General features: G+C 42.7%; 1 protein-coding gene across 1 annotated transcript in view; it reads right to left on the bottom strand.

The window, feature by feature from the left end:
- Positions 1 to 383: 383 nt before the first annotated feature.
- The window catches only part of lsamp (limbic system associated membrane protein), a 230,337-nt gene continuing 205,302 nt past the window's right edge, over positions 384 to 25,418 (bottom strand). Inside the window, exons 5-8 of the mRNA XM_080007424.1 lie at positions 13,868 to 13,999; positions 10,708 to 10,828; positions 2,307 to 2,455; positions 384 to 622 (exon numbers count right to left, since the gene is read on the bottom strand). Of these exons, the coding sequence (XP_079863550.1) occupies positions 525 to 622; positions 2,307 to 2,455; positions 10,708 to 10,828; positions 13,868 to 13,999 (500 nt within the window). The 3' untranslated portion in view covers positions 384 to 524. The remainder of the gene's footprint in view (positions 623 to 2,306; positions 2,456 to 10,707; positions 10,829 to 13,867; positions 14,000 to 25,418) is intronic.

The raw sequence follows: 25,418 nt of genomic DNA, 5'->3' as shown, positions 1-25,418 counted from the left end.
TTAAAACCCCCACAAACAAAAGACAAGATAGAGAGCGAACCCCAGCCCCCCCCCGAATTATTTCCCCTAACCAACTCCACCCATAAGACAAGACTCGGCGTAACTCATAGAAATACATCTAAATCTTTTTTTTTTTTTTTTTTTTTTTTTACAGAGCACTGTTTGTTATGTCCGTTCGTTTCTCATTCCTTCGTTTATTTTATTACTAAAATGCGTTTCTTTTCTTTTTTGTGTGTAATTAATAGCACCCCCGCCCCCCCCCCCCCACCCCCCCCATTTCTCATTTCTTCTTCTTAATATCTATGCAGTGCATCAAAGCACGTTAGGTTTCGTTGTGACATAATGCAAACAGTCTAGGGCAGGACGGGGTGGGGTCTAAGGAAAGGGGCGTAGTGGGGTGTCGGTATTCAGGTAGCAGTAGGGGAGGTGGAGAAGGACAGAGAGAGGGATGGGGGGAGGCCGGAGGATCAGCGGGGGGGGGGGGGGGGGGGGGGCGGAGGCGGAGGAGGAGGAGAATGGCGGTATTAACACTTAAGGAAAAGGCAGGCGAAGCAGGCAAGCACCAGCCACAGTGATTGAGACACGCAGGCAGAGCTGTTGATATCTCGACCTGTCCCGGGTCCTGCGGGAGGAGGAGCGAGAGAGAGAGAGAGAGAGAGAGAGAGAGAGAGAGAGAGAGAGAGAGAGAGAGAGAGAGAGAGAGAGAGAGAGAGAGAGAGAGAGAGAGATACATCAAGTCAGGGTTCATTTGGTTTGGGTCAGTTGAGGAACACGAGCAACAGTTGAAACGTTTCCCCGCTGATTACCTGTTAAAAGATAAATACGGGTACTCCTCACTTAACGGCCGAGTTCCGTTTCCGAGGACGAGGTCGTTGAGCAAATTGGTGGATAAGGAGGTGTTTCACGGTTGCAAACGCGTGTGTAGTGAATACTGACAGACTGCGGGAACGACACCGAGACTGTGAACGGTGATGAGATGACATGTATACGGTGTATATAGTATATAAAGTGTAAATAGTATATATAGTATATACAGTGTATATAGTGTACATAGTGTATGTAGTGTATATAGTATACATAGTCTATAAAGGGTGTTGCGCGATGAGATGCTTGACGCTGAGACGCTGCAGTATTGTAAGAAGCGCACAACACAGACTGGTCAGAGAGCTGGTGGTAAGTCTGAACGGTGGTTCAACAGGTAGGTTGTTAAGTGAGGAGAACCTGTAAATGAAAAGCAGTAAGATAGAAAAAAAAAAAAAAACCCGCGAAAACATTTACTCTTGAAAATTATACCGTCGACGCATGTCATATTAAACTGGTAGAGTGCTAAATAATGCAAGATTCAAGTGATTCAAATTATTATATTTCTTCGTTTTGATTCGTAGCCAACCACACAAATTAGGTGTCGCCTTGGGCTCATTTGTGAGCTTTGGTCGACACCTAGTGGCCACTCTGAGGTACTGACTCCTCCTGCAGGTTTTTAAAGATGCTGAAAGGTTGCATTGAGCATGTTCCTCCATGTTTTGTGTCTCAGGGGGATTTTAAACAGTTATTTATCCCAAAACACAACAGTTGTCGTGCACTTCGCCAAATTATTTTTTTCCCCATGGTTAATTGACAACATTGCGATGGGCGGAAAGCCAAGTACCGCTAAACCACAGTTGTTTTAAGATGTATCTTTAAAGAGTAATTTTAAGAGGAGTATGGTGAAATATGATCAACATGACATTAATGCCTTTAATATGGACCTTGTAAGACAATGGTGAGCAAAAAAAAAAAAAAAGTCTAAATCAATGGACAAGACATATATAGGATTTCTTTACAATTTTATATTATTCCTTATTATTTTCAGACATATTGGGAAAACATATTTGATATAGTGTATAATAAACTTGCTTTTGGGATTGCAGTTGTAATTATTGTCTTTTTCGAGTTAATATTTATATGTATATTTATATTATAAATATTATTTTTATTATATATACAGTATGTGGGCCCAGAAATGGGTCTTTTATTTATGATAATGAATGATGATTTATGTTTATGACTTATTTTTTCTTCTTCTAGCGTGTATTATGCTCATACTGTATAAGGCTCCGATCCACAATTTATATTCATCTCTGATGTTTAGCTCTGAGGATATGTATATTTTCTTTGTTTTGTCTATTTTAGTAGTACTAATACAAAAACAGCCTTTGTTTAGCCTTTGTCCTTCCCTTTTCGTAATAATAACAAAAAATGTAATGATAGAGAGTCTGGCTTTGACTTGTGACACGGAGGATGTGATGTGTGGAGTGTTAACTCACTATAGAGGAAGAGGCTGGCGTTCTGGATGCCCAGTCTGTTGGTTGCCACGCAGGTGTAGTTGCCATAGTCCTCCTCGGTGACGTTGGCGATCATGAGGATGGTGGTGGAGCCGAGGATCTGGATGTTGACGCCCTGAGCGTTGAATAGCCTGGCGGGAGGAGAAGGAACGAGAGAGTCGCATCCGGTTACTGAGTCACGGGAGTATCAGAAAACCATCGAACATCTTGGACTAACTTGGACAAACATCAATATTCCGTCTCAATGTAAAATGTATTTAGTCAGTAGGCGGGTAATAAGCGAGATTATGGGCAGCCACTCTGTCATTACCACAAAATAAGTCCTAAACAGCCCCTCTGAGTTATTTTGCGATAATGACCGACCGGCCGCTCATTATCACTTCTAACTTGATGTTTTTAGGATGACAAGGTGCACTAGGGCTCCCCCACATTCTTTACTGTTTGATTTAATTTATTTATTTATGTTTTTTTTTGTTTATTATATCATACTTGGTTGCAGTTATGTTCAATGACAGGGCGAAAATCATAGAGCTCTACCCTTTTTATTACTATTTTTATTTTCACATCGTGCTTTCTTAACATCTTTTGCATATGCAGGCTGATGCATCTGACATCTCTTTTGAAACTTGTCACCACAAAATACGTTCTTTTAATCACCTCCACCACTCTCGTTTAAGATTGATGAATATTATTAAGGAATCCTCTCGACCCAGTGCAGTAATGTTCATCCATCTATCACGCAGACATTCTGCACAATGCACAGAACAGCTCAAAAGTGATGGACTGTGCTTTTCTTAGTACTTTACCTCCCATCACTGAGGGAAGTTTGTCTTGTTGCTTGATGCTTAGCAGACGCTTGCCTTTTTATTTTTATTTATTTTTAGCTATTGTTGATGATTGAAAAGTGCCCAGGGGCAAAGCCTCCCCCTCCACTCCTCCATTTTGAAATTTAGAAGGTGAATTCCATAATGGCCACATGCCTGCCAGCTCAAGAAAATGCTTAGACGTGCCAATTTGCTTACAGGGCATTATTGTTGATAACCCGCTCCCCCACCGCATCCCTATCCCCACCCTGTCCAGTCTTTTTGCCTGTGCTTCAAACATACCGTACATTTATTGGTAGAAGTGGACACACAGGAAAACTGTTCTGTTGCCTACCATTCCATTTCTAGTCTCTATTTAAATACATTCAATAAAGATCAGAATTGGCCAAACATTGCCCAAACATGACAAATAAATGCCATGAATTTCCAACAAAAGAGGAACTCTTGACAAGGTGTTTATGAAGAAATTAGAGAACTTTTAATTCCAAAACTCTTTGCCTCTCTCCATTAAAAAAAAATTAAATATATATATATATATATATATATATATATATATATATATATATATATATATATATATATATATATGTATATATCACCTGGTGTTCCATTTAAAGGTTATCTAAAAAAATTTACAAAAAAAAAACCTCCCTAAAAAAAAAACACCTTGATAGCTGTTCAAGAGGTCACTATTATGCAAGTAAAGGTCTGGAGATAGCTTATAACTTTAATTATATTCCATAATGAGTTTTTCCTTTTATGCCAGCAGTCTGGGGTGCAGGGGTTACTTTTTTGCTAGAAACCTTTTATGAAGGAGTAGGCGTTGAATTTGTATAAGATAATTTGTTTCCCGTCCCCGTGTGTGCTATATTAATAACCTCGGACATGGTGCAGCAATCCCTCTGATGTTGCCTTTCCATTTGAAGCATAAAGAATAACCGCGGGCTAAAGAGAAAAATCACTGACAATACAAAACAATGGGCCTCACCAGGCAGCAACCATTACGGCCAGGTGTTGAAGCCAGTGCGCGCTCAAGTGCTTTCAATTGCGGTTCAGTTTATGGCCACTAGATGGTGCTCCAGAAAACCAAACCAAGTCATACAGTAAAAACAGAGTCGATAGATTTTTGCACTTCACTTCTTCTGATGGGTGTCTGGGATTTTAAATATTAGAGTTCCATAAAGAAGATATAAAAATCTATAAAGCACAGGTATCATCCTGCCAAGATGGCGGGAGGGCGTCAAGCCAAACTCGTGTCTTCAGAACGTCCCCTCAGGAACCAAGGTGCGATGTCACGGGTGTTACCTTTTTTTTTTTTCTACAGCCTATCAGCCTAAACTGTTCCTAAACTGGATACAGTTCTGTTGACTTGCACAGGCACACATACTGACAACACCGAAAAAAAAGGTATGGAGACTTCACGGTTGTGTGCAATTAAGCCACTGTCAAAAAGACCTGAAAAGAGAGTCGGTCTCCCTGTAGACACTCCCCGAGGCACAATCAACCACATGCTTATTCAAAGCTCCCAAGAAAATAATTTATATAATTCCACTATGTCCATGGGAAGATGGATAAGTACACTGTACAATCAAACCTGATCATAAGCATGTTTCCTACCCAACGCATCTTGGTAAGAGTAGGTGAAAGTCCAAAGCTAAGCTTTCCATGGCGATGGCCCCTGTCATGTATAGGACATTTTAGCATGTTGCTGCACTCTACACTGTGTGAGCCAAATACTCGGATGAAACAAGTATCCGGTACGGACAATGTACTTTTTACAAGCACGAGTATCGTCCCAGTTAAATTTGTCAATATCCGTATTCGTGATGAAGTAAAATCCTCATTGGGTAGCTGCGTTCACATCGTTCGCACATCGAGCTCACACAGAGCTCCTCCCCTACACAGAGCCTATAAGTTCACTGCTGCAGCGCTGCTGCGCCACTAGGGCTGGGTATTGTTTAAAAAATTCCAATAGCACTACCAATACTAGTACCCTTAAAGTGATACTGATATCAATAGAGTACTTCATTCGATACCTTTCTTTTCTACTATACCCATCATGTGAATGGAAGCATTCTGTTGCGTAAAATACCACCACTCCTCCCCTTCCAAATTATTTTTACACCAATACCTTTTGAAAGTGTTGAAGTTATTGAAATATTTATTAAATAACTTTACAAAATTGTACAATGAAGTACTTTTAGTGTAATTGTAAACAAATAGCCAGTATAGGTTGAATGATTACAGCAAGGAAAACCTCTTTCACTGTTCATGTGGACACCTGACTGCTGTTTTAAGACAGACTGGAAAAACTGTCAACCTGTCCTTTAACAGACTGTTGTAGCTGCTGCTGTGGTAGTGAGCCAATCACACGTCACGCAAATAGTATTTTTTTTTTTTCTAGATCTGGGTACAAAGATGATTGAATGCTGGTATCTGCATTGCCTGAAGAAATTTTTACTTTGTGTAGAAATAAAAAATAACGCCCCACAAGATAAAATCATTTGGAAGCGAAAAAGCCCTTGTGATCACAAAATCAACTTAAAAAAATCAATAAAAAAGAAAGTTATGTTGAGTATAAAAACCTCTAGTTCATGCATTTTACTTAATAATTCTTACCGCTGCATGTGGTGTGTTCATACTCATATCCATTGCAGGCCCAAAATAACAACGTCTGGTTGGGCCCCACCCACTTCCGCTTTAAGGCCTGCCCGTTCCGAGTATGGCTATGGTTACAGATAAATTACTTGATTGAAGAGACACAGATACAGATAATGGTACTCGCTCATCCTACTTTCTTACTAAGTTTCTTTTGGCATCCAAAGTATATGTCCTCAAAGCTTCCATGCCATCCTTCTAATGCTGTCAAAAGGAGAATGGGAACTTTGTTACACAATTTTGGGATGAAATAAACATTAGCATTCTGGAGGAGCTCTACCCTTCACCTCTGGGGGCATTAATGACCAGCAAGGTTGTAAAGATCAATTATGTCAACCCTGATACCCTTCCAGAAGGAGTAAATCAATACATTCGTGCTGATGAAAACTGGCGTACATCTGTGATGAACTGTATGTCACATTATTATTATGAAATTAAAACTCATCTCAACGGCAGCGTGCCAATAATGGATCTCGCTTGTTTGTGGCTGATTGAGCCCTTCATATCATGAATGCGGCGGAGTTATTTAAGATGCTCCGGCTTAATCCTACTTAAGCCAGAGTAATGTGGTAATCTGAATTTGAGCGGGGCAGCTGGAGTTTATGCTGACGCGCACTCGGCTGATAGAGAGAATTACCATAAAAAAGAAAATGCACATCCTGGCGCGGCATAATTTGACCGAGTCAACAGAGTTGATAAAGTGCTGAGGTTCTTCCCACTGGGACACCATGGGAATGATGGCAGGAGTGTGTTGGGTTGTTAGAGATCTGAGGGAGACAGATAGCACAGCGAGTGGCCCCTCTCCATATAAAACGTACCCCCTTACATGATAAGGCAGCATATATATTCTTCTGTGAGAGTGTGCCCGTTGGAAGTGACTGTACTGCTAAATGGGACTTCAAGTCCGCAGAGTGTGCAGAGAGTCCTAGATAGCTCGGGACACAACGGGGACCGGAGGCCAAAAAAGGCTATTTTTTATATAGATTATAATGTACGATTGCAGCGCTCCCGTTTGGAGAAGATTAAGCTTGCTGCAGCGAATAGGTCAGCAGACATGTAGCTTGTTTTCATTGCAACGTTTGAAATTGGGGAATCTTGCATTTTGCAAATGCAGGTTGTGAGTTCAGGCCCCGTGCAATGGGCAATGACGAACCACAATCAGAAATCTCTCTCCTAAAAAGCCAATGGGGGTCCTGCTTTTAAATCTATTTTAGTATCCCTTCCTCAGCCTTGTGGCTACTCACTTAAACTCGCAACTTCTCGGGAACACAAAAAACGGTGCAGAAACTTTTCCCCAGTAAGACTCTTGACTTCTAATTTCAAGTTCATTTTCAAATGGCGCCCTGTCTATTCCAGCTACTTGCAGCCTAATAGGACTAAATGCTTAATCAGAAAAAGTTGATACTTATATTTCAAGCGTCTAACTTTTCTTACAAGTGCCAGTGGCAGTGGATGGAGACCATCATACTTCTTCACAAACAGGGGGCAGGCGCGGTCTTCTGCCCAACTCTGCTGTTTAACCTCCCTAACCTGGCAGAGCAGCTCTATGTAGCCGAGCTTAGACACGGGACTGAAATGATTTGACCCCTTTATTCAATTGAGGGCAGGCGCAGTGGCCTGCCGGTGGGAAGGCTGGGGCTCGAATCATCAGACAGAGGAGATTTGATTCTGCGGCGTGTGGGAGCATCTGAAGTGGGTTATCAGAGGCGCAGAGTGACAGGCTGGTTATGATTCAAGGCCGATGACAAATGAAATCAAGCAGAGGGGTCCTGCTGAGACTTGTAACCCGGGAATGATTGAAAACGGACGGACGCCAGTGACAGCAATCACGTCTCGGCTGACAAAACAACAAACACATCTGCCTGTCACCCAAGTCACTCCGACTCCAACCCCCACCCACAACCCCTTGTCACAAATGCAGATTGGACGGGGCACAAACGGGTGTGGGTGATCCAGCTGTTTAGAGATGGGGGTCGGAACCTCTTTGAGAGTTTGTCGGTCGTGGACTAACCCCGACCCTACAAACGCCAATCCAGCTTTATCAAGCCTTCACGCTTAACGACAAAACTGTCTGACAACGCCATACAGTTGTTGAGGAATGGTTTTGTGGTGGATGGGATGGCATGAGCAGCCACACCTGATGCTCCTAGGTTGGGCTAATGAGCATCCGGGTTAAAAACCCCGTCCACACACTCAGTCAAGATGGGAGCCCTCTGTCATGACGTGTTCCATCTGCTCCTGGCTAATTCCATCGAGCCTCATCTCTACAATAAACTGGTCTGCACAACCCCCCGTCGTCCGCGTCTCTGCGCCGGAGGTCACTGAGCACGCCACTTGGCTGGCATGTGGCGGTGAGACTGCCACAGGTCTATTTCAAGAATAGTATGCAACGGATTCCAATGTGGGGGTCCCTGGACTCCCAGCGCTACTTTCAAGAATGTTCGAGGGGGGTCCCCAGCATAAACATCATTTGTTAAACATCACCATTATTTCAATCACAAGGTGGTGCTTAGTAGAGTAATGTCTATTTTCATACTAATTAGATATCTCCCTAACTTTAGGGTTTATACAAATCAATTTTTTTTTCCCAGAGAAATTGAGGTTCTTAATATTGAGAAAGCTTAAGAATCACTGCTGTAAAGAACTATGGTGGTTACAGGCTTAACTTTAATTGGCCAATACTCTACCAACAGCTGAACAACCCCCCCCCCAAAAAAAAGCGTCTGCTGCTAGCCCAGTTCCTGAGCCACTGCGTTTAAGCCCAGAGGTGTGTCATCCGCCAAAGCTTTCCCACGAGGCCGTGAGACAGAAGGATTCACGAAAGGTGCGGGGACTGGAAGGCCGATCAAAGAGAAGGAGTTGGGGCGGGGTTGGGTTGTGGGCGGATCCCAGTGGATCGTGATCCTCGGTTGAGGCTAATTGGCTTTGTGAGCGCTGTGGGGATTGAGCCGCGAAACCCTAATGACGCCGTAGTTGAGTCATGTCCTGTCATGGGGGATACTTTTTTGTTCTTTTGCGTGGGCATAGATGGAGAGCATTTAAAGCAAATGCTAATCGCTAAAACGTGCTGATAGTACTATGTTTGTGCGAATACCGGGTTCTCCACCAGGTTAAAGATGACGTGTTTTTACCAGGGATTACGCAAAAAGGCGACCAAAGATTCTTTGTACGCGGCTGCAAGAGACTGAGGCAGAAACTAATTAGCAAGACGAACCGAGCCCAGGAACAACACTCCCACCTCAACAAGCGGGTAAACAAGACACAATGGGGGCTACATCTTATTAAAAAAGACGCTTTAGGGAGGTGGAGTGGAATTAACCGGCCTGAGCGAGGATAAGTAATAGCATTATGGGGTATTAGCATCATCGTCCAAGGACAAAACGCGATAATATTTTCCATTGAGACAGAGGGGGGAAGAGTCGGAGGAGCAGGCTGTGAGAGGAAGCCGAGCCAAGGCTCTCCAGGGGACAAAACAACGGAGATATATGAGCCAGAGAAAAAATGCGAAACAACAGATAATGCAAAATACCTCAATGGCCATAAATCTTGGGCTTCAAGAGCCGCTGTGATAGGCCCATTACTTTGGAGACCAGCATCTTTGATAACACTCGCCTCCTCTACAATGTCCCTCTTCCTGCTTGCTCTTTTTCTTTCAAGGAGAACTTTTACTTTAGTGATTTGGGCTGAAATGGAATTAGAGATTGCGCCGCTCTACGGGTGCCATTTATGATTATCGGCCGTACAATCGAAGCTCTGGATTCCCCAAATGACCGGGGGAGTTGGCAAGCTGGCCACAACGGAGGCAATCTTTGAAGTTATTAAACTGCAAGTGGTGAAAGGAAAGGAAATGGAGGAACTGGGTGCGGCGTGAGCCTTGTTATTTTAAGCCGTTTGTGTCGTCACACTTCTGTCCTCTTCGGGGGCCTTCGGCGTGAATTGGAAGCAGAAGTGGTTCCTTTGCCGCGAAAATCGGAAGCCAGACACGCATTTTAACTCAAGACTGAGAATGATTTCCCTCCGACCGAAATAACCGTAGGACAGGAAGCGAAAGGCAGAACCGTGTGCAGTAGAAAATGACACCCCTCTCTCTGCCTTCAAATGAATAGTTCAGGCTCCATGGCCGTCCATCACGCCAATGTGCCATTAACGCTAGACTAACAGTGTGTGAGTGATTAAGCCAGTCATTATCCCATTCTGCTGGTGACATCATCGAATTAACATCAGGTTGTCACGATAAAAAGTGGCTGAAAATGCTAATTTGAAAAAGATGGAGAGGCTGGACGGGGAGACATGTCATGTTCACACAAGGATCGTGGGATAAATGTGGGAAGTGGGAGACAATGTGACTTTAGACTTCTTTCTAATAAGACGATCAAATTAAAATAATTTCCTAATTTTAAGTTTATCATGTCATTATTATCATGTGTCCCAAATGTAGGGCGTTGTGTGGTGCATTCTGCGTAAGCAACCTTAGGTCTTGTCACTATCAGGACGTTTAACTTGATAATTAATTGTCATACAAATAATTGTGATCAACACTTAAACTGTCTTTTTAGGTTATTTTGCCTTGCTATAGCCTCAACCCAACTGATGGAAATGCATCTAATCTGTAATATTTCTAACATTGATTTGAAATTCCCTTGAATTTGGAATTATGGAATATAACCATTTTAGGAAATGATCATTACCTCAGATTACCAGATACCCAGAAACCTAATAGCAATTAGCCATTTATGTCATTATTGTGACAGCCCTAGTCAGCCCTCTCCTCATCTATTTATGTCCAGCTCAAGTCCCGGTTAGATTTGGGGTTGAGATGTGTTGTTCTACTGTAGATGCGTGTTTGGTAGGAAATGGATGTCGGGTTTTAGGAACAGGGTACATGTGCATTGCGGTCAAACCTTTTGTCGTCCCTGTACCACTCAAACTCCGGGGTAGGCACGGCTGTAGCATCGCACTGCAGCATCCCCATGCGGCCCACCTGGGTCTCCGAACTCTGGGTTTTCTTAATGGTTGGAGGGTCTGAGGAGTAATGCACGCATACATACACACACACACACACACACACACACACACACACACACACACACACACACACACACACACACACACACAAACATAACACACACAAATCACTATTACAGCTGGTTTAAGGTCCTCAATGGATCAAGCTTCAGGCTCCCTGGGGGAGCTTTGCCTTTCAGTTCCAGAGCCTCCGCAGAGTCCCCCTGGATCATCACCTTAACCACGGTAATAATGATTGATGGACGAGTTAAAATTCTACGCTATGCCCTTGTGTCTGATAGGTACTTTATAAACAAGTTATGCCTTAGACACTAACCTCAATTTATTTGTGAAATGATTGAGTTATTTGTACTTTGCTTGAGTAATTCCATTTAAGGGGACATTATAGTTTTATTCCACTACATAGGGTTCTTCAGACAAGGGAACCAATTGGTTTGAAAAAAATGTTCAACTTTTAACTTCGGATCTTCTCACAATAACAAGAAGCTCGCTGGGCTTTCAACACTTTCAGCTTGAACAACAGAAGTTCATGCATTGGAATGGTATGTGTCTCCCCAACAAATGATCAGGTCATGATGTTTAACAAGTGCTTTTACTTGTGATGCCGAATTTAACTATGTCTACCACTTAATAAAAGTTCTGTTTTCTCGGGTTGTGATCTACTTTAAACAGCTAAATCCAACCTTCAGTAGATGAAGATGTGATTTGTGAGAAGACTAGGGAGGAGTTACACGTGTCACACTGGAGACAGCACTGACGTCGATGGTCCTTCATAAGGGGAGTAAACTAGTCTATATCGAGAAAGTGCGTGTCTACTTCTTCCATCACTGGCCAGTTGCCACATTAAAGTTTTTTCCACTTGAGATTAACCATCGTCTTTGAAGTGCTTTCATATAAAAGCCTATTTCTTTGGTTTGATTATGACGCTTCACAGATTGCTCTACAGTCTGTTATTCTAAGGACATAAAGAATTCATTAACTCCTACTTCGTGGAAGGTATTGCGGTGTTGTGGCATTCATCACTTGTCCCTTCTTCATCATTATTCACAGAGGACCCCTGACAAGATGTAATTAGGTGTTCTTGTATCGGGGGAAAGAAGGGGGGGGGGGGGGGGCTGTAAAATGATACAGGGCTACTTGAGTGTCAGTGTGGCTATGACACTTTCAATCAGACTCAGACGCGGGGGAGAGAAGTCGAGATGGCGCTGAACCCGTGACGATCCAAAGCCGAAGTGCTCTTCAGAGCCATCGGGACGGCGGCTCCCGATCCCCCACGGAACCCATCCCGCCCTTTAATCTCGCACCTGAGAGACACGGCCATTACCTCTAGTGCCCGGAAGATCTTTTAAGATGATGGTACAGCTTGTTGTCATGGTAAATGCAGAATACAATAGGATATACGGGTAACGACATCAGATTGATCATTTAAACAAGATGGCGGATTGTCCGATGTGAGATGGCCCAATGGTCAGATGGTAGGTGGTCAGATAGTAGACGGTCAGATGTCAGGTGGTCAGATGGAAGACGGTCAGATGGTAGATGGTCAGATGGTAGGTGGTCATATGGTAGATGGTAGATGATAGATGGTCAGATGGTAGATGGTAGATGTTCAGATGGTAGATGGTCAGATGGTAGATGGTCAGATGGTAGGTGGTCAGATGATAGATGGTCAGATGGTAGATGGTCAGATGGTAGATGATAGATGGTCAGATGGTAGATGTTCAGATGGTAGATGGTCAGATGGTAGGTGGTCATATGGTAGGTGGTCAGATGATAGATGGTCAGATGGTAGATGATAGATGGTCGGATGGTAGATGGTCAGATGGTAGATGGTCATATGGTAGCTGGTCAGATGATAGATGGTCAGATGGTAGATGATAGATGGTCAGATGGTAGATGGTCAGATGGTAGATGGTCAGATGGTAGGTGGTCATATGGTAGGTGGTCAGATGATAGATGGTCAGATGGTAGATGGTCAGATGGTAGATGGTCAGATGGTAGATGATAGATGGTCAGATGGTAGATGGTCAGATGGTAGATGGTCAGATGGTAGATGGTCAGTTGATAGATGGTCAGATGGTAGATGGTAGATGGTCAGATGGTAGATGGTCAGATGGTAGATGGTCGGATGGTAGATGGTCAGATGGTAGATGGTCAGACGGTAGATGGTCAGATTGTAGATTGTCAGATGGTAGATTTTCAGATGATAGATGGTCAGATTGTAGATTGTCAGATGGTAGGTGGTCATATGTTAGGTGGTCAGATGGTAGGAGGTCAGATGGTAGATGGTCAGATGGTAGATGGTCAGATTGTAGATTGTCAGATGGTAGATTTTCAGATGGTAGATGGTCAGATTGTAGATTGTCAGGTGGTAGGTGGTCAGATGGTGGGTGGTCAGATGTTAGGTGGTCAGATGGTAGGTGGTCAGATGTTAGGTGGTCAGATGGTAGATTTTCAGATGGTAGATGGTCAGATTGTAGATTGTCAGGTGGTAGGTGGTCAGATGGTGGGTGGTCAGATGTTAGGTGGTCAGATGGTAGGAGGTCAGATGGTAGAAGATAGATGGTCAGATGGTAGATGGTCAGATGGTAGATGGTCAGATGGTAGATGGTCAGATTGTAGATTGTCAGATGGTAGGTGGTCAGATGGTAGGAGGTCAGATGGTAGAAGATAGATGGTCAGATGGTAGATGGTCAGATGGTAGATTGTCAGATGGTAGATTTTCAGATGGTAGATGGTCAGATTGTAGATTGTCAGGTGGTAGGTGGTCAGATGGTGGGTGGTCAGATGTTAGGTGGTCAGATGGTAGGAGGTCAGATGGTAGAAGATAGATGGTCAGATGGTAGATGGTCAGATGGTAGATGGTCAGATTGTAGATTGTCAGATGATAGGTGGTCAGATGTTAGGTGGTCAGATGGTAGGAGGTCAGATGGTAGATGGTCAGCTGGTAGGTAGTCAGATGGTAGATGGTCTGATAGTAGATGGTCAGATGGTCCAATTGATCATATAAACAAGATGGTAGACGTTGTTACTTACAGTTGACCACCACGTTGACGTATTTGACGTCGGGCGTCGCCACATCGTTGCTAGCCTTGCACTCGTACCGCCCCGCCTGGTTCCGCATGATACCTGATATGTCCAGGTACTCTTCTCCGTCCAACGGCTCTGCTGCAAAAAGAGAAGACAAACCAGGTTAGAGAAGAGAGTTCATATTCTGACACCGATATTGTTCAACGTCATTCGCTACTGAGGTCAGTTCTTTGTCTTTTTCCAAAACTCTAACCGAGGAACCATAGACAGGCCACATTATAGCTAGCTAGCTAATCATAGATAGATAGACAGACAGATAAAGAAAGGATTGATAGACAGACAGGATAGATAGATACATAGACAGATATATAGATAGATAGATAGATAGTACCCATAATGACATGTAAAGTAGTACTGTCGTTTTATTCATGCATATCCTATCACAATTTCTAATAAAATAACGGTTTATGTGGTGTCATCGTATTTTACAAGGAATTGGACCTTGAATCATGGATGAGCGATCTTTAATCCTAAATGTGTGTATGTATGTGTATATATATATATATATATATTCATGAAAATGTGAACAATTCCAAATGTGCACAAAATCTTTTTTAGGTTTATTGAATATTATCGTATATTGCCAATTATTTTAGTTTTTTTGTTGATCTCTTTGGTTACTGCGCATTGCCTATTTATACATTTTTTATTCTTATTTATATTTATATATATATATCGGGTTTTTTTACGAAAGCATCACAAAAGAGTGAAAAGTAAAGATATTTGCTTTGAAATACAGTGGAGTAAAATGCGAAAGTCTCCAAAAATGATATAATATTTTATTTAAAAATATCCTTGTACTTTGTTACTTTCAGCGAATGTCTCCTTTGGTCCTGCACCACATTAGGGGCCGCAGTGAAATGATATGATAACAGTGTGAAGCTGGGAAGCTGGAGCCGGACCACATCACAAACAGCCCTGATAGGACAGGCCTGGTTGAAAATCATTTGCCGTGGAAACTATTCAAGTTTGATCATCTGTAGTGTTACATGCGAAGAGGGGATGTGTGTTACATGCTTGTTGGGGGATAGCTACAGCAGGAGATAAAAGAAAAAAGGGAAGAGAGGAAGTATACTGTATGTGTATCACATTTTTATATAGGGAACAAAAATACATTTATATATATATTTCCGAGCGAAAAAACAAGACAAAAACAATATACACAGTATATAATATATACAGTATGTACTGTAAATTGATATGTATTTACATTATGCTATATACATACAGTGTTTTAACAGAAACAATAATAATTTTGAGTTTAAGATTATTTTTTATTCTCTATTATTATATTTACCTATTTTCTATTAAATACATTTTGTTTGTTTCCTTTTTCATTTTTGGCTTATTGTGCATAAAGGTTATTATTATTATTATTATTATTATTATATTTTATTATTATATTATTATTACAAATATGATATTATTATTATTATTATTATTATTATTATTATTTAATAACAATAATAATAATAATAATAATAATAATAATAACAATGATAATATAATTTGTTATTGTTATTATTGGTGTAATAATAATAATAATTATTATTATCATCATCATCATCATCATCATCATTCTTCTTCTTCTTCTTCTTCTTCTTCTTATTATTATTATTATTAATAATAATAATAATAATAATAATAATAATAATAATCTCTATCAGTTTTTCGTTTTTTTTGCATTTCTTCACCTCCCATAAGTGAACCCGTCACCTCTCCTGGTGTGTGATCCGCGCTAATGAAAATGAATGAAGATGGATTTAATGAATGTTTTTCCCCGCGAGGTGATCAGTGATTAGCAGGTGTGTCGCAGCGTGTGTGCGCCTCACTCGCAGTCCCGTGTGCGCCTGGCAGGTTACGTCTTAATAGCGGCGTCGGCTCCAAGGGAAAGGGTGAGAAAGAGGGGAGGAGGGGGAGGAGGAGGTGAAGAACAAGAGGAGGCGTCTGAAAAGCTCCACTGAGTCATTATGCTACATCACTTTCTATCACATCTCTATGGTGATTTGTGGTGGGGCTGGGGGGGTGGGGGTGGAGAAAGAGATATCAGGGAGGAAAGAACAGAGAGAGAGAGCGAAAGAGAGAGCGAGAGAGAGGATGTAACACGTTCTACTTATGTGTTTAGTTGTATTGTACATAACCCTCTCAGATTAATAAGAATGGGAATGGAGGATGGATATATAGATAGATAGATAGATAGATAGATAGATAGATAGATAGGTCGATAGATTAAATAAATATGAATATTAATACGAACCTAAGGAGTGAATAACTTGTGGTGGGAGCAGGTTTGAGGCTGCATGTGCTTTTCTTGTGCTGCTGTGGGTGTGTTGACACTGGTGGGTGCCAGTTTCTGCACCTTTTGACACTTGGAGGCTTTATTTGGCCACACACACACGCACGCACACACACACACACACACACACACACACACACACACACACACACACACACACACACACACACACACACACACACACACACACACACACACACACACACACACACACACACACACACACACAGGTCCTATAGCACTTCCCTGGTGGAGCTTACTTTTGTTCTATTTCCTCCGCTCTCCGCAGAGTGGGGGCAGGAGTGTCAGCAGCCTTGAGCTACTCAGAGGAAAAGGAGTTTGAATATGGAACAAAAAGTCTATTTCATCACCTGGTAGCGACGAGCGAGCAGCGAGAGAGCTGGAGTGGAGGGGGCCAGAGAAGATGCTGAAATATGATATTGAAATTTGGTCCCGGTGATGTGTCATTAAAGGATCGGGCTTCGGCCGTGTTTCAACCCAGGTCCCCTTAAAAATGTTGGTTTCCATTGTTAATAACTGTTCCCAGCGCAGCCTTGCTGGACGCTTTACTTTTGAGAAACTTACCCACTCTGCTGCAGCTTCTCGCTGTCATCAAATAGAGTCCAATGGGGAAAACCTTTAAACCTGAATCTTTCTTGTTTTGAATAACAAGAACATCATATTTTATTTTAAATTACTTTTTGGTTACAGCAGGTTGCCAGCAGGAAGCAACAAAGCCTCTTGTTTCTAGTCTCTTAGGTTAGCGTGGCTGTAGCCATAAGAGCTCATTTGTGGAAGTGAAAAAGAGTTTTGAGAGTATTTATTTCTCAATCTATTTTCCCCTTCTGATTTTATTGTGAACTTGGTTCACAAAATTTATATACAACATGTGTAATTAGTTCAGAAAAGGGGATTTCAAGTTTTTTTTTCTCTTACAGCTACAGACTTTGCAGCAGAGTGGTAAGTTTCTCAACCGTAAAGTGTTCGGTGGGTTCAGTCGAGAGGCTTTTCACTATTCAATTTGATAGCCTGAGATTGACTCTATATCTTTACGTTTCAGATACTGAAAATAAAAGACAAAAACAATTATTAGATCCTAGGATAACATCCGCTCTAAGATCAGAACTTTGTAATAAAATGATAACAATCAACATAATGGAAAAGTTGAACTGCAGGCCTCAAATCTCCCACAAACTTCCAGTATTCTCCCATACACCATGTCCACTATACAGTACTGTTTAGTATACAAAGAACTTAAATTAAATTAAATTAAAATTGTACCTTATCTTATTTAACCATAAATAGTATATTTATTAGGGGTGGAGCCAAATTCAAATACGTTATTCAGCAAAGCAGAAATAGTGGGTTTTCACAAATATTTATTTCGTACAAATATTAAAAAAATTCCTTGTTTTGGTGAAGAAAAAAAACATGCGGGTCATTCGAGAGTGGAGGGTGTTTCACGGCAAGATCGCTCTCTCTCCATAACGCAATCCATTGTCCTGATCCAAGGCGTAACGGGACAGTCCCTTAGTTGGGTTAAAAATGTTCGTTTCATGCAAGTAGGAACTAACGAAAACAAAAAGATCGAAATCAAAAACACTGTTTTTTATTTGGTTTGACCGGAGACACAAGGAACCAAGACGTGCAGTGGACCAGCGATCACTCCCTCTCCATCATGCAGTGATCAGGAGGGGGTGGGTCAGGCCCACCCAGCCATGTTTGATCAAAATATCTTTTGTTACAAAATATATAAAAATGTATGTCAGAAAATAAATAAATATAAACTTCATCTTTTGTTGACTTGTGTGTTTTTAATTTGTCTTCTGATGAAAACGGAATTGTTGAAAAAAATTGGTCTCTGCCTCTCCGGAAAGTAATTGGTTGCTCCCCGGCGCCAGGGCCCGATCACGGTCAGCGTGATGATGCGGGTTCCCTTGCGGATGAGCACCTCCACAGCCTGAGTGAGTTTTTACCAACTTTCTCTTCTGTTTTCTTTCTACTTTTGTTTTGTTGCATTCCTTATGAACGCGTAGTTTATTTTGTGTTTTTTTTTTTCCTGATGATTGTTGTAGTTTAGTTTGTTTGTTGTGGTTGCTGCCGGGCGGATGCCATCAGCTGCTGTGAGGAGTGTGGGAGCGGGGGATAAGGTGTGCTACTCCTCTTTAAAATTTTGTTCAAGAATGAGCTGCGCGGTGGTGATTTTTCTGGACAGTGCGTATAAAGTGAACAGGTTAGTGGAGAGCAGAGTCATCATCCGTGACACTTTCGTCCCCGTTCTCCCTCTGACGAACCCTGCCAAAGGTCTTACCATTTCCAGTGTGCCCCATTCATCACTAATGCAATGTGAGGAATGGAGCTGGCCAGGTTTGGGCAGATTGTTATCGCCCCTCAAATTGATTTCCTTAGGTTGCAAAGCTCCTCAGCTTAAACGCGTTTTTTCAGTTAGTAGACAACTGTGGTGTGGGGGTGGTAATTGGGCCTGGGATCAAGGTAGCTGTACGCCTGTTGCTCGTAGAGCAATGAATGAGCAACCGGTAAAACGCCCATCCCCTCACACACACGCACACACACACACGAAGCGAGCCCCTGTCATGACAATGTTCCATCTGTTCCCGGCTTGTTCCATCTTGCCCGCTCTCTACAAGGAACTGGTGCGTTTGCAACATCTCTGCCTGAAAAGGGCACTCGGGTGGCGTGCAACAGGCGAATCTGCCACAGTGGCGCCTGAACGGGGATTCTCTGGCACGGTGAAGAGACACAGAAGGGTCGTCCGAAGACGCACTGGAGCCACCAGAAGGTCAACTGGTGGCTACAGCACCAGCCCTCCGCCCCGCGGGGGAGGCCAAACCCAGGATGTCCAGCGGACATCACCACACCACCACAGTATATATAGTATACAGTATATAGTGTATACAGTATATATAGTATATATAGTGTATATGGTATATATAGTGTATATAGTGTATATCGTGTATAAAGTATATATAGTGTAGATATTGTATATAGTGTATATACAGTGCATAAGGTATATATAGTGCATATAGTGTATACAGTGTAAATAGTATATAAAGGGTGATTCGCGATGAGATGCTTCGCGCTGAGACACTGCGCACGCAGCCCACATGCCGTGGTCTTGTACACAGCGTTGAATACAGACTGGTCGGAGAGCTGGTCCTAAGTCTGAACCGTCGTTAAACAGGTAGGTCGTTAAGTGAGGAGTACCTGTACAACAAATACAAATACAAATACTGGGCTCTCTGCACATCCCTAATATATATATATTACCATACTACAGTGTGCCCCACTTATATCATACTGCCACTTAGCCCCAGTGTTTGCCTTTTAACTCAATTTATCCTTTGAATAGAATCACATTTTTAATATTCTGTATATTTTTTTTATATCTTATGATTTCAATCTGTCAAATTGGCCATGTTTGTATCTTTGTCTTTTTTTTCCAGACTGAAACATTTTTTTTTTCTTTTTTCCTAATAGTTTGTACAGCAATGCATCATTTAAATTCCTTGTAAATGAAAATGTACTTGGCCAAATAAACAGTTTCTCATTCGGATTCTATGTTTTGTTCAGAAAGAAGAGAGATCATGTGCTGTTTAGTGTATGGAACCTGCTCGGGACTGTAGCTCCCTCAAGCAAAATGCTGAGAAACACATACATTTTAGTATCAATGTATAACTCCTAAAACTATGCAGGACTCCACCTCAGCCGGTGGGTTGGTGGTGGCGGCGGTGGTGATGGGTTTGGGGATATTTGACGGAGCGACGGGGCCGGACGCCGCACAAACTCCTGCTTGGAAGGCCATTTGCATCGCGTGGGTAATTTGAAGATTGTGTCAACAAGCGAGATTTCAGTGTCAAGTCTAAGAAGAGCATTCGGCGAGAGCGAAGGACGACGGCTGTGAAAACACGTTACGAACACACACCAACACCCACGCCCCGAAGCTAAAGAGGGAGCGCGATGGGAAGAGAGAGAGAGGGAGGAATGAATGGAGGAGGAGAAGCGTGGGTGGGTGGTGTCCAGAATCATGAACCAGCAAACATATGTTAGCAAGCAAGTGTTGGTGATTTGCATATCCTCATGCATCTTTCATCTGTGTCACTTTACAGCGGCTTGAAATATTACATTTATTTTGCAAATGCTAATTTATGCTAAACAGCTGATTTGGGGTGGAAGAAAACCCTCAGAGTTGAGTAGCATGAAAGACCCGGCGACATTTGCTTCCTTTCATCTGCACACATGCGTGGAGACAGAGATGTCTACGCGCCTTCCTGCTGCGTGCGTTAGCTAGTGTAAGCTCTGAGTCGCTCGTGGGTTTATCAAATACGAAATGACCAAACGGAGTAGCTCCTCTTGTCCTTCACCGGTGAATAATGAGGAAAAGCTGGAAACAGACTCTTTATCGCACTTCTGACTTGTGTTGGTGCCAAAACCGAGCTGCAAAATGTAAATAACTCCATAAATTGCACTCAGTGTTCTCTAAGAAATACTACTTATGCAGATGGATATCCCAATATTTCATTGTCAGTTAAATGTGGATGGAACTAGGAAGACTAGAACATGCTGCACCTATTGTCTTTAGTGGCTTATCAATTTGCCGCTTTTTTTGGCGGGAAACCCATCAAATCTGACTGGAGAAAAGAAAGCGCATGGCGGGAAGGTATTTTATTGTCTCCGTGTTTCATAGCGGGAAGAATAATAGTAATAGTAATGTCCCGGTTCACGTTCTGCGTGATTTCCAGCCATCCAAGGACAACAGTAGAAACTTTCAGATCCTCTGCTTAATCATTAGCCGCCGCTGGCAGTTTGGACACGGCACAGGTGTCGGGGAAACCAAAAAAACAAGACGGCTGCTTATTTGTCGCTTCTTGAGCTGAGCAAATGATATGCACGGCAGAGTGGCACCGCCGTCTGTTTCCCAAAACGCCTAACCATCTCGCTTTCCTCACACTCCGTCTTCCTCTCGTGTCCTGGGTGGCTAGTTTGGGCCAAAGCACAGTTTGTCCTTTTTTCACGGCTGAGAGACGGCGAAGGAGGCTAAGCGTTAATGAGGCGGGGTCGGTTTTTATTGACGGAATTCCCTTACGAGGCGCTTTGCCCGACTCGTTTATTTTTCTCTTACGCTTGTCGGATAGAGGGATCCGAACTATTGTTGCAGCAGCGTTGCTCATTAATGTCCAGATAGATACTCAATAGGCTTCTTTAGCCATCGGCAGAACAGGGGTGGGGGCCTGCCTTGGGGCGAGCGTAGCCAGGTCGGGGTGTGGAATTAGGCTACTCTGTGCCCAAACTAATGAAAAAGCTGTCATGGCAGCGGGAAGAAGCTCTTCACTTGTCAAATGCATTCACCGCTCGAGGGCTTGTGACTGTATCTCCATCCCAGAGCTATCAAATATCTTGCTATCTCACTGTAAAGATGCACTTTCTGCATGACAAGACATCTCTTATCATTATTTATTTTTTTAAAGGTGATGGACAGTTGATGTTATCCCATAATACACAAGTGGAGCCTTTCAGCCTTACTTCCGCGACTGGACCCGGTCAACAACTAAACAGGCTGTTGTTTTTCAAAGGCATTGTTATAGATTTGGGCGGGGATGGCGGGTCACGGCAACAGCAATATTGAGTGACAGTGAAATTGTCCCATGCCAAAGTTTTAGAGATATCAAACCAGTACGAAAAGGTAATTACTGTATCCCACAGAAGCTATGGCTGACTGACGTTTGTGTGCTTTTCTTTTCATGTCAATGCTAATTCAGCGTCTGGCGGCAGCCCGGCCGCCATTATTCTCATCATTAGTGGCTGCACGCATCACAAATGAAGACCTATTTTCAGAGTTATTTAGGTATCATGAATAAACAGTCGTCCTCTGAATCACGCTGGGAAAGAACAGCACGACTCCAACCTGATCAGTTGAATTCCCAGAGGCAACATGTGCCGCAACAAAACCAGTTAATGTAGTTCGACGGTTTTGGAGTTACTGTTAGTTAAGTGTAGAGTGTGTGAGAGAGAGAGAGAGAGAGAGAGAGATCGTGGGCTGTCATTTTCGCCGAAGATAGCGGCTGAACTGTACGTCTGTACAAATGGATCAAAAAATCCCTCCTCTGGCAGATATGACTCCGCCGCCTATTTTGTGCAGCTGTGGGCAATATCTCTGCTAAGTGGCAAAGGTGGAGAGAGAGACGGGGGGAGAGAGAGAGGGGGAGAGGGGGGCAGAGCAGTGGCGGTTCTAGGATTTTTTTTTGAGAGGGGGCGCATGGTCTGATACTTTCTTTCGGGGGGCAACTAGGTATATATTCAGCACTTGAAGTGGAAATAAATATGTGCCGGGGGGGTTGGTGAGCATCGACTGGCACAACGTACATGATCAGCCACGACATTAAAACCACCACCAATAACCACTAATATTATGTAGCTCCCCCCTCGTGCTGCCAAAACAACTCTGACCCGTTGAGGCATGGACTCCACAAGACCTCTGGAGGTGTCCTGTGGTATCTGGCACCAGGACGTTAGCAGCAGATCCTTAAAGTCCTGGAAGTCGTGAGGTGGGGCCCCCATGGATCGGGCTTGTTGTTCCAGCACATCCCACAGATGCTCCATCGGACCACGTCAACCACCGCATACCAGGAACACCGCACAAGACCTGTCGTTTTGGAGATGCTCTGACCCAGTCGTCTCGCCAACAAAATTTGGCCCTTGTCAAAGTCGTTCAGATCCTTACGCTTGCCCATTTTTCCTGCTTCCAACACATGAACTTCAAGAACTGACTGTTCACTTGCTGCCTAATATATCCCACCCCTTGACAGGCGCCATTGGAACGAGAGGAGCAATGTTATTCACTTCACCTGTTTTTTTTATGTTGTGGCTGATCGGTGTATGTTTGGCTGGGGGGGCCATACGGGGGCCAATCAAATTCCAGGGGCGGCGCCGGCCCCCTTCCTACGCTTTTTACTGTTGTATACTGTGCTGTATTATCCCAAACACTACCTCACACTATTCACATTCACATGCCACTTTAATTCACATGCCACTTTAAATGCACATATCTGTATATACATAGGCATATTCCTTCAACCTATTCCATTTTATTTCAATTTATTTTTATTGTATTTTATTCTATATATTTTTATCTTATTCTATAAGTATTCAACTTACTGTATTATGTTTTAGGAGTCAGTTAGTCGGTCTATTAGAAAGGAATTTTCTACTTTTTATTTTATTTTATTTTTGTACTTTTTCCTAGGACTTCTTGTGTGCTATCACCGGGTGCGTTGCATTACATTTCACTGCATATATGTATGGAAGTATGTATATGTATGTGACAAATAAAAATCTTGAATCTTGAATCTTGAATCTTAAGAGAGGGAGAGAGCTTGTCTTTCGTGCACAAGTAATTAGCCGAGTCCTAAGCAGAAGTCCTAAGAGTGCTGACGATATGTCCCCCGGTTAAGAAAGGGGGGGGGGGTGTCAGAGAGTTAAAGTATAAAACTAAAATGAGTAAAAAAAATAAATAAATAAATAAAAATACAGAGAGAGAGATGAAAAGGTATGAGGATGTGGAAATATATGTCATAATTAATTATATGCCAACATTAAATCAATTTGATGCTACTTTGAAGGCAAAAGAAATTGCACTGCCGGTGAATAGTAGGTCAGAATACAAAACATTTGTCCGTTTTAACGTGACTTCTGCTATAAACCACACCCACTTCCTCCATCCCAATACAGGTACAGAGACGGATCATTTTGCTGGTTGAACAGATGGACAGAAACAGAGACGGATAATGACGTCTCTGCACACTGTACGTCTCTGCACATTGTCTCTGTCTATGTTCCACACAGTTAAAATTTGAATATGTTCAACAAAGGATTACAAACGGGCATAAAAAACCTTAATTATAGAAAGTTTGCATGTTGGTAATGCAGAACACAGCTCAGTGAGTTTGTTTCTAAAGAAAAAACAAAAACAAAGCATCTTTCTACCGGGAGACGAGCGTTTCAACAGCAGGAGAGAGAGACTGGTGGAACTTGGGGCTCTGAGGTTTAGTTCTAACAATGGCTCAGAGTACAAAGCTATCAGACACTCGGAATAATGGAAATTTGTGACTCGGTTAAAGGACTCCCTTTTTGTTTGAGGCTTAGCGCTAATTTGTCCTCATTATGGACGTGGGCAGGTGGGACCAACATCCCGGGAGAAAAAAAAAGAAGAAGAAGGTTTTAGTGGCTGTAGGTTGAACAGTGGAGTCCATCAGAGGAGGAGAGGGAAAGTTTGTGGTCTAATTTGAGGATTTGTTGGAGGCTTGTGAGTGGTTCCTCTCTGTTGTGCGTCAGGGGCGTTGGAGGCAGCGCACGCTGCAAACACAGAGAGACACACTGGCTCACAGGTGAGATCCTATAATGACTTGATGATCAACATCCGCTCTCGAATTCTATTTCTACTCGTAGAGGCGGTAATGCCAGTCAGTCTAATAATAACACATTCTATAGTACTTTTGACAAGTTGAAAAAAAGACGCGCCCTGGGTGTGAGTGTGCGTTTGTACAACCAGCGTCTCGGTTGTTTGCCGCTTTAACAGCTTCCATGAAGTACTATGGGTTGAAAGTCCTCGATCAAGGGCCAGTCGCTATTGAAGATTAGGACCAAAAGATGACCTTACCTGAACTTGTGCCGATTTTGGACGGAAGGAGGGTTGGAAGGAACAATGTATGAATGATTCAAACTCGCCTACAACTTCCAAGACTTAAAGCTTTAAAAAAAAAAAAATGGACTGCCGACCGAGGACTATCAGAGAAAAAAAAAAAACGACCGCTGCTGAGGTCCTGGAGACGATAGCCACTACAAACAAGCAGAAGCTTGTTTTTGAAGCGGTAATCCCCCCTCTCGCCCCCCCAAAAAAAGAGGGAGCAAACGTTCAACTATCGCACACACACACACACACACACGCAATGGGAATTCATGGACCCGAGCTGACCTGACAAGGACTTGTCACCACTTTACACTTTACTTTAACAATCTGCTCTCCTGTCAGGCGCCTCTCAATGACAGCTTGACAGTGGATGGTGGTGGTGGGGGAGTCATGGACAAACATATTCTGCCCAGTGTCAATATGTCTGTGTCTCTGTGTGTGTGTGTGTGTTTGAGTGGGACACACACTCTCTCTCTCTCTCTCTCTCTCTCTCTCTC

Source organism: Zeus faber, assembly GCF_960531495.2.
Source record: "Zeus faber genome assembly, chromosome: 9".
Classification (NCBI taxonomy): Eukaryota; Metazoa; Chordata; class Actinopteri; order Zeiformes; family Zeidae; genus Zeus; species Zeus faber.
This window is presented reverse-complemented; position numbering and strand designations above follow the sequence as displayed.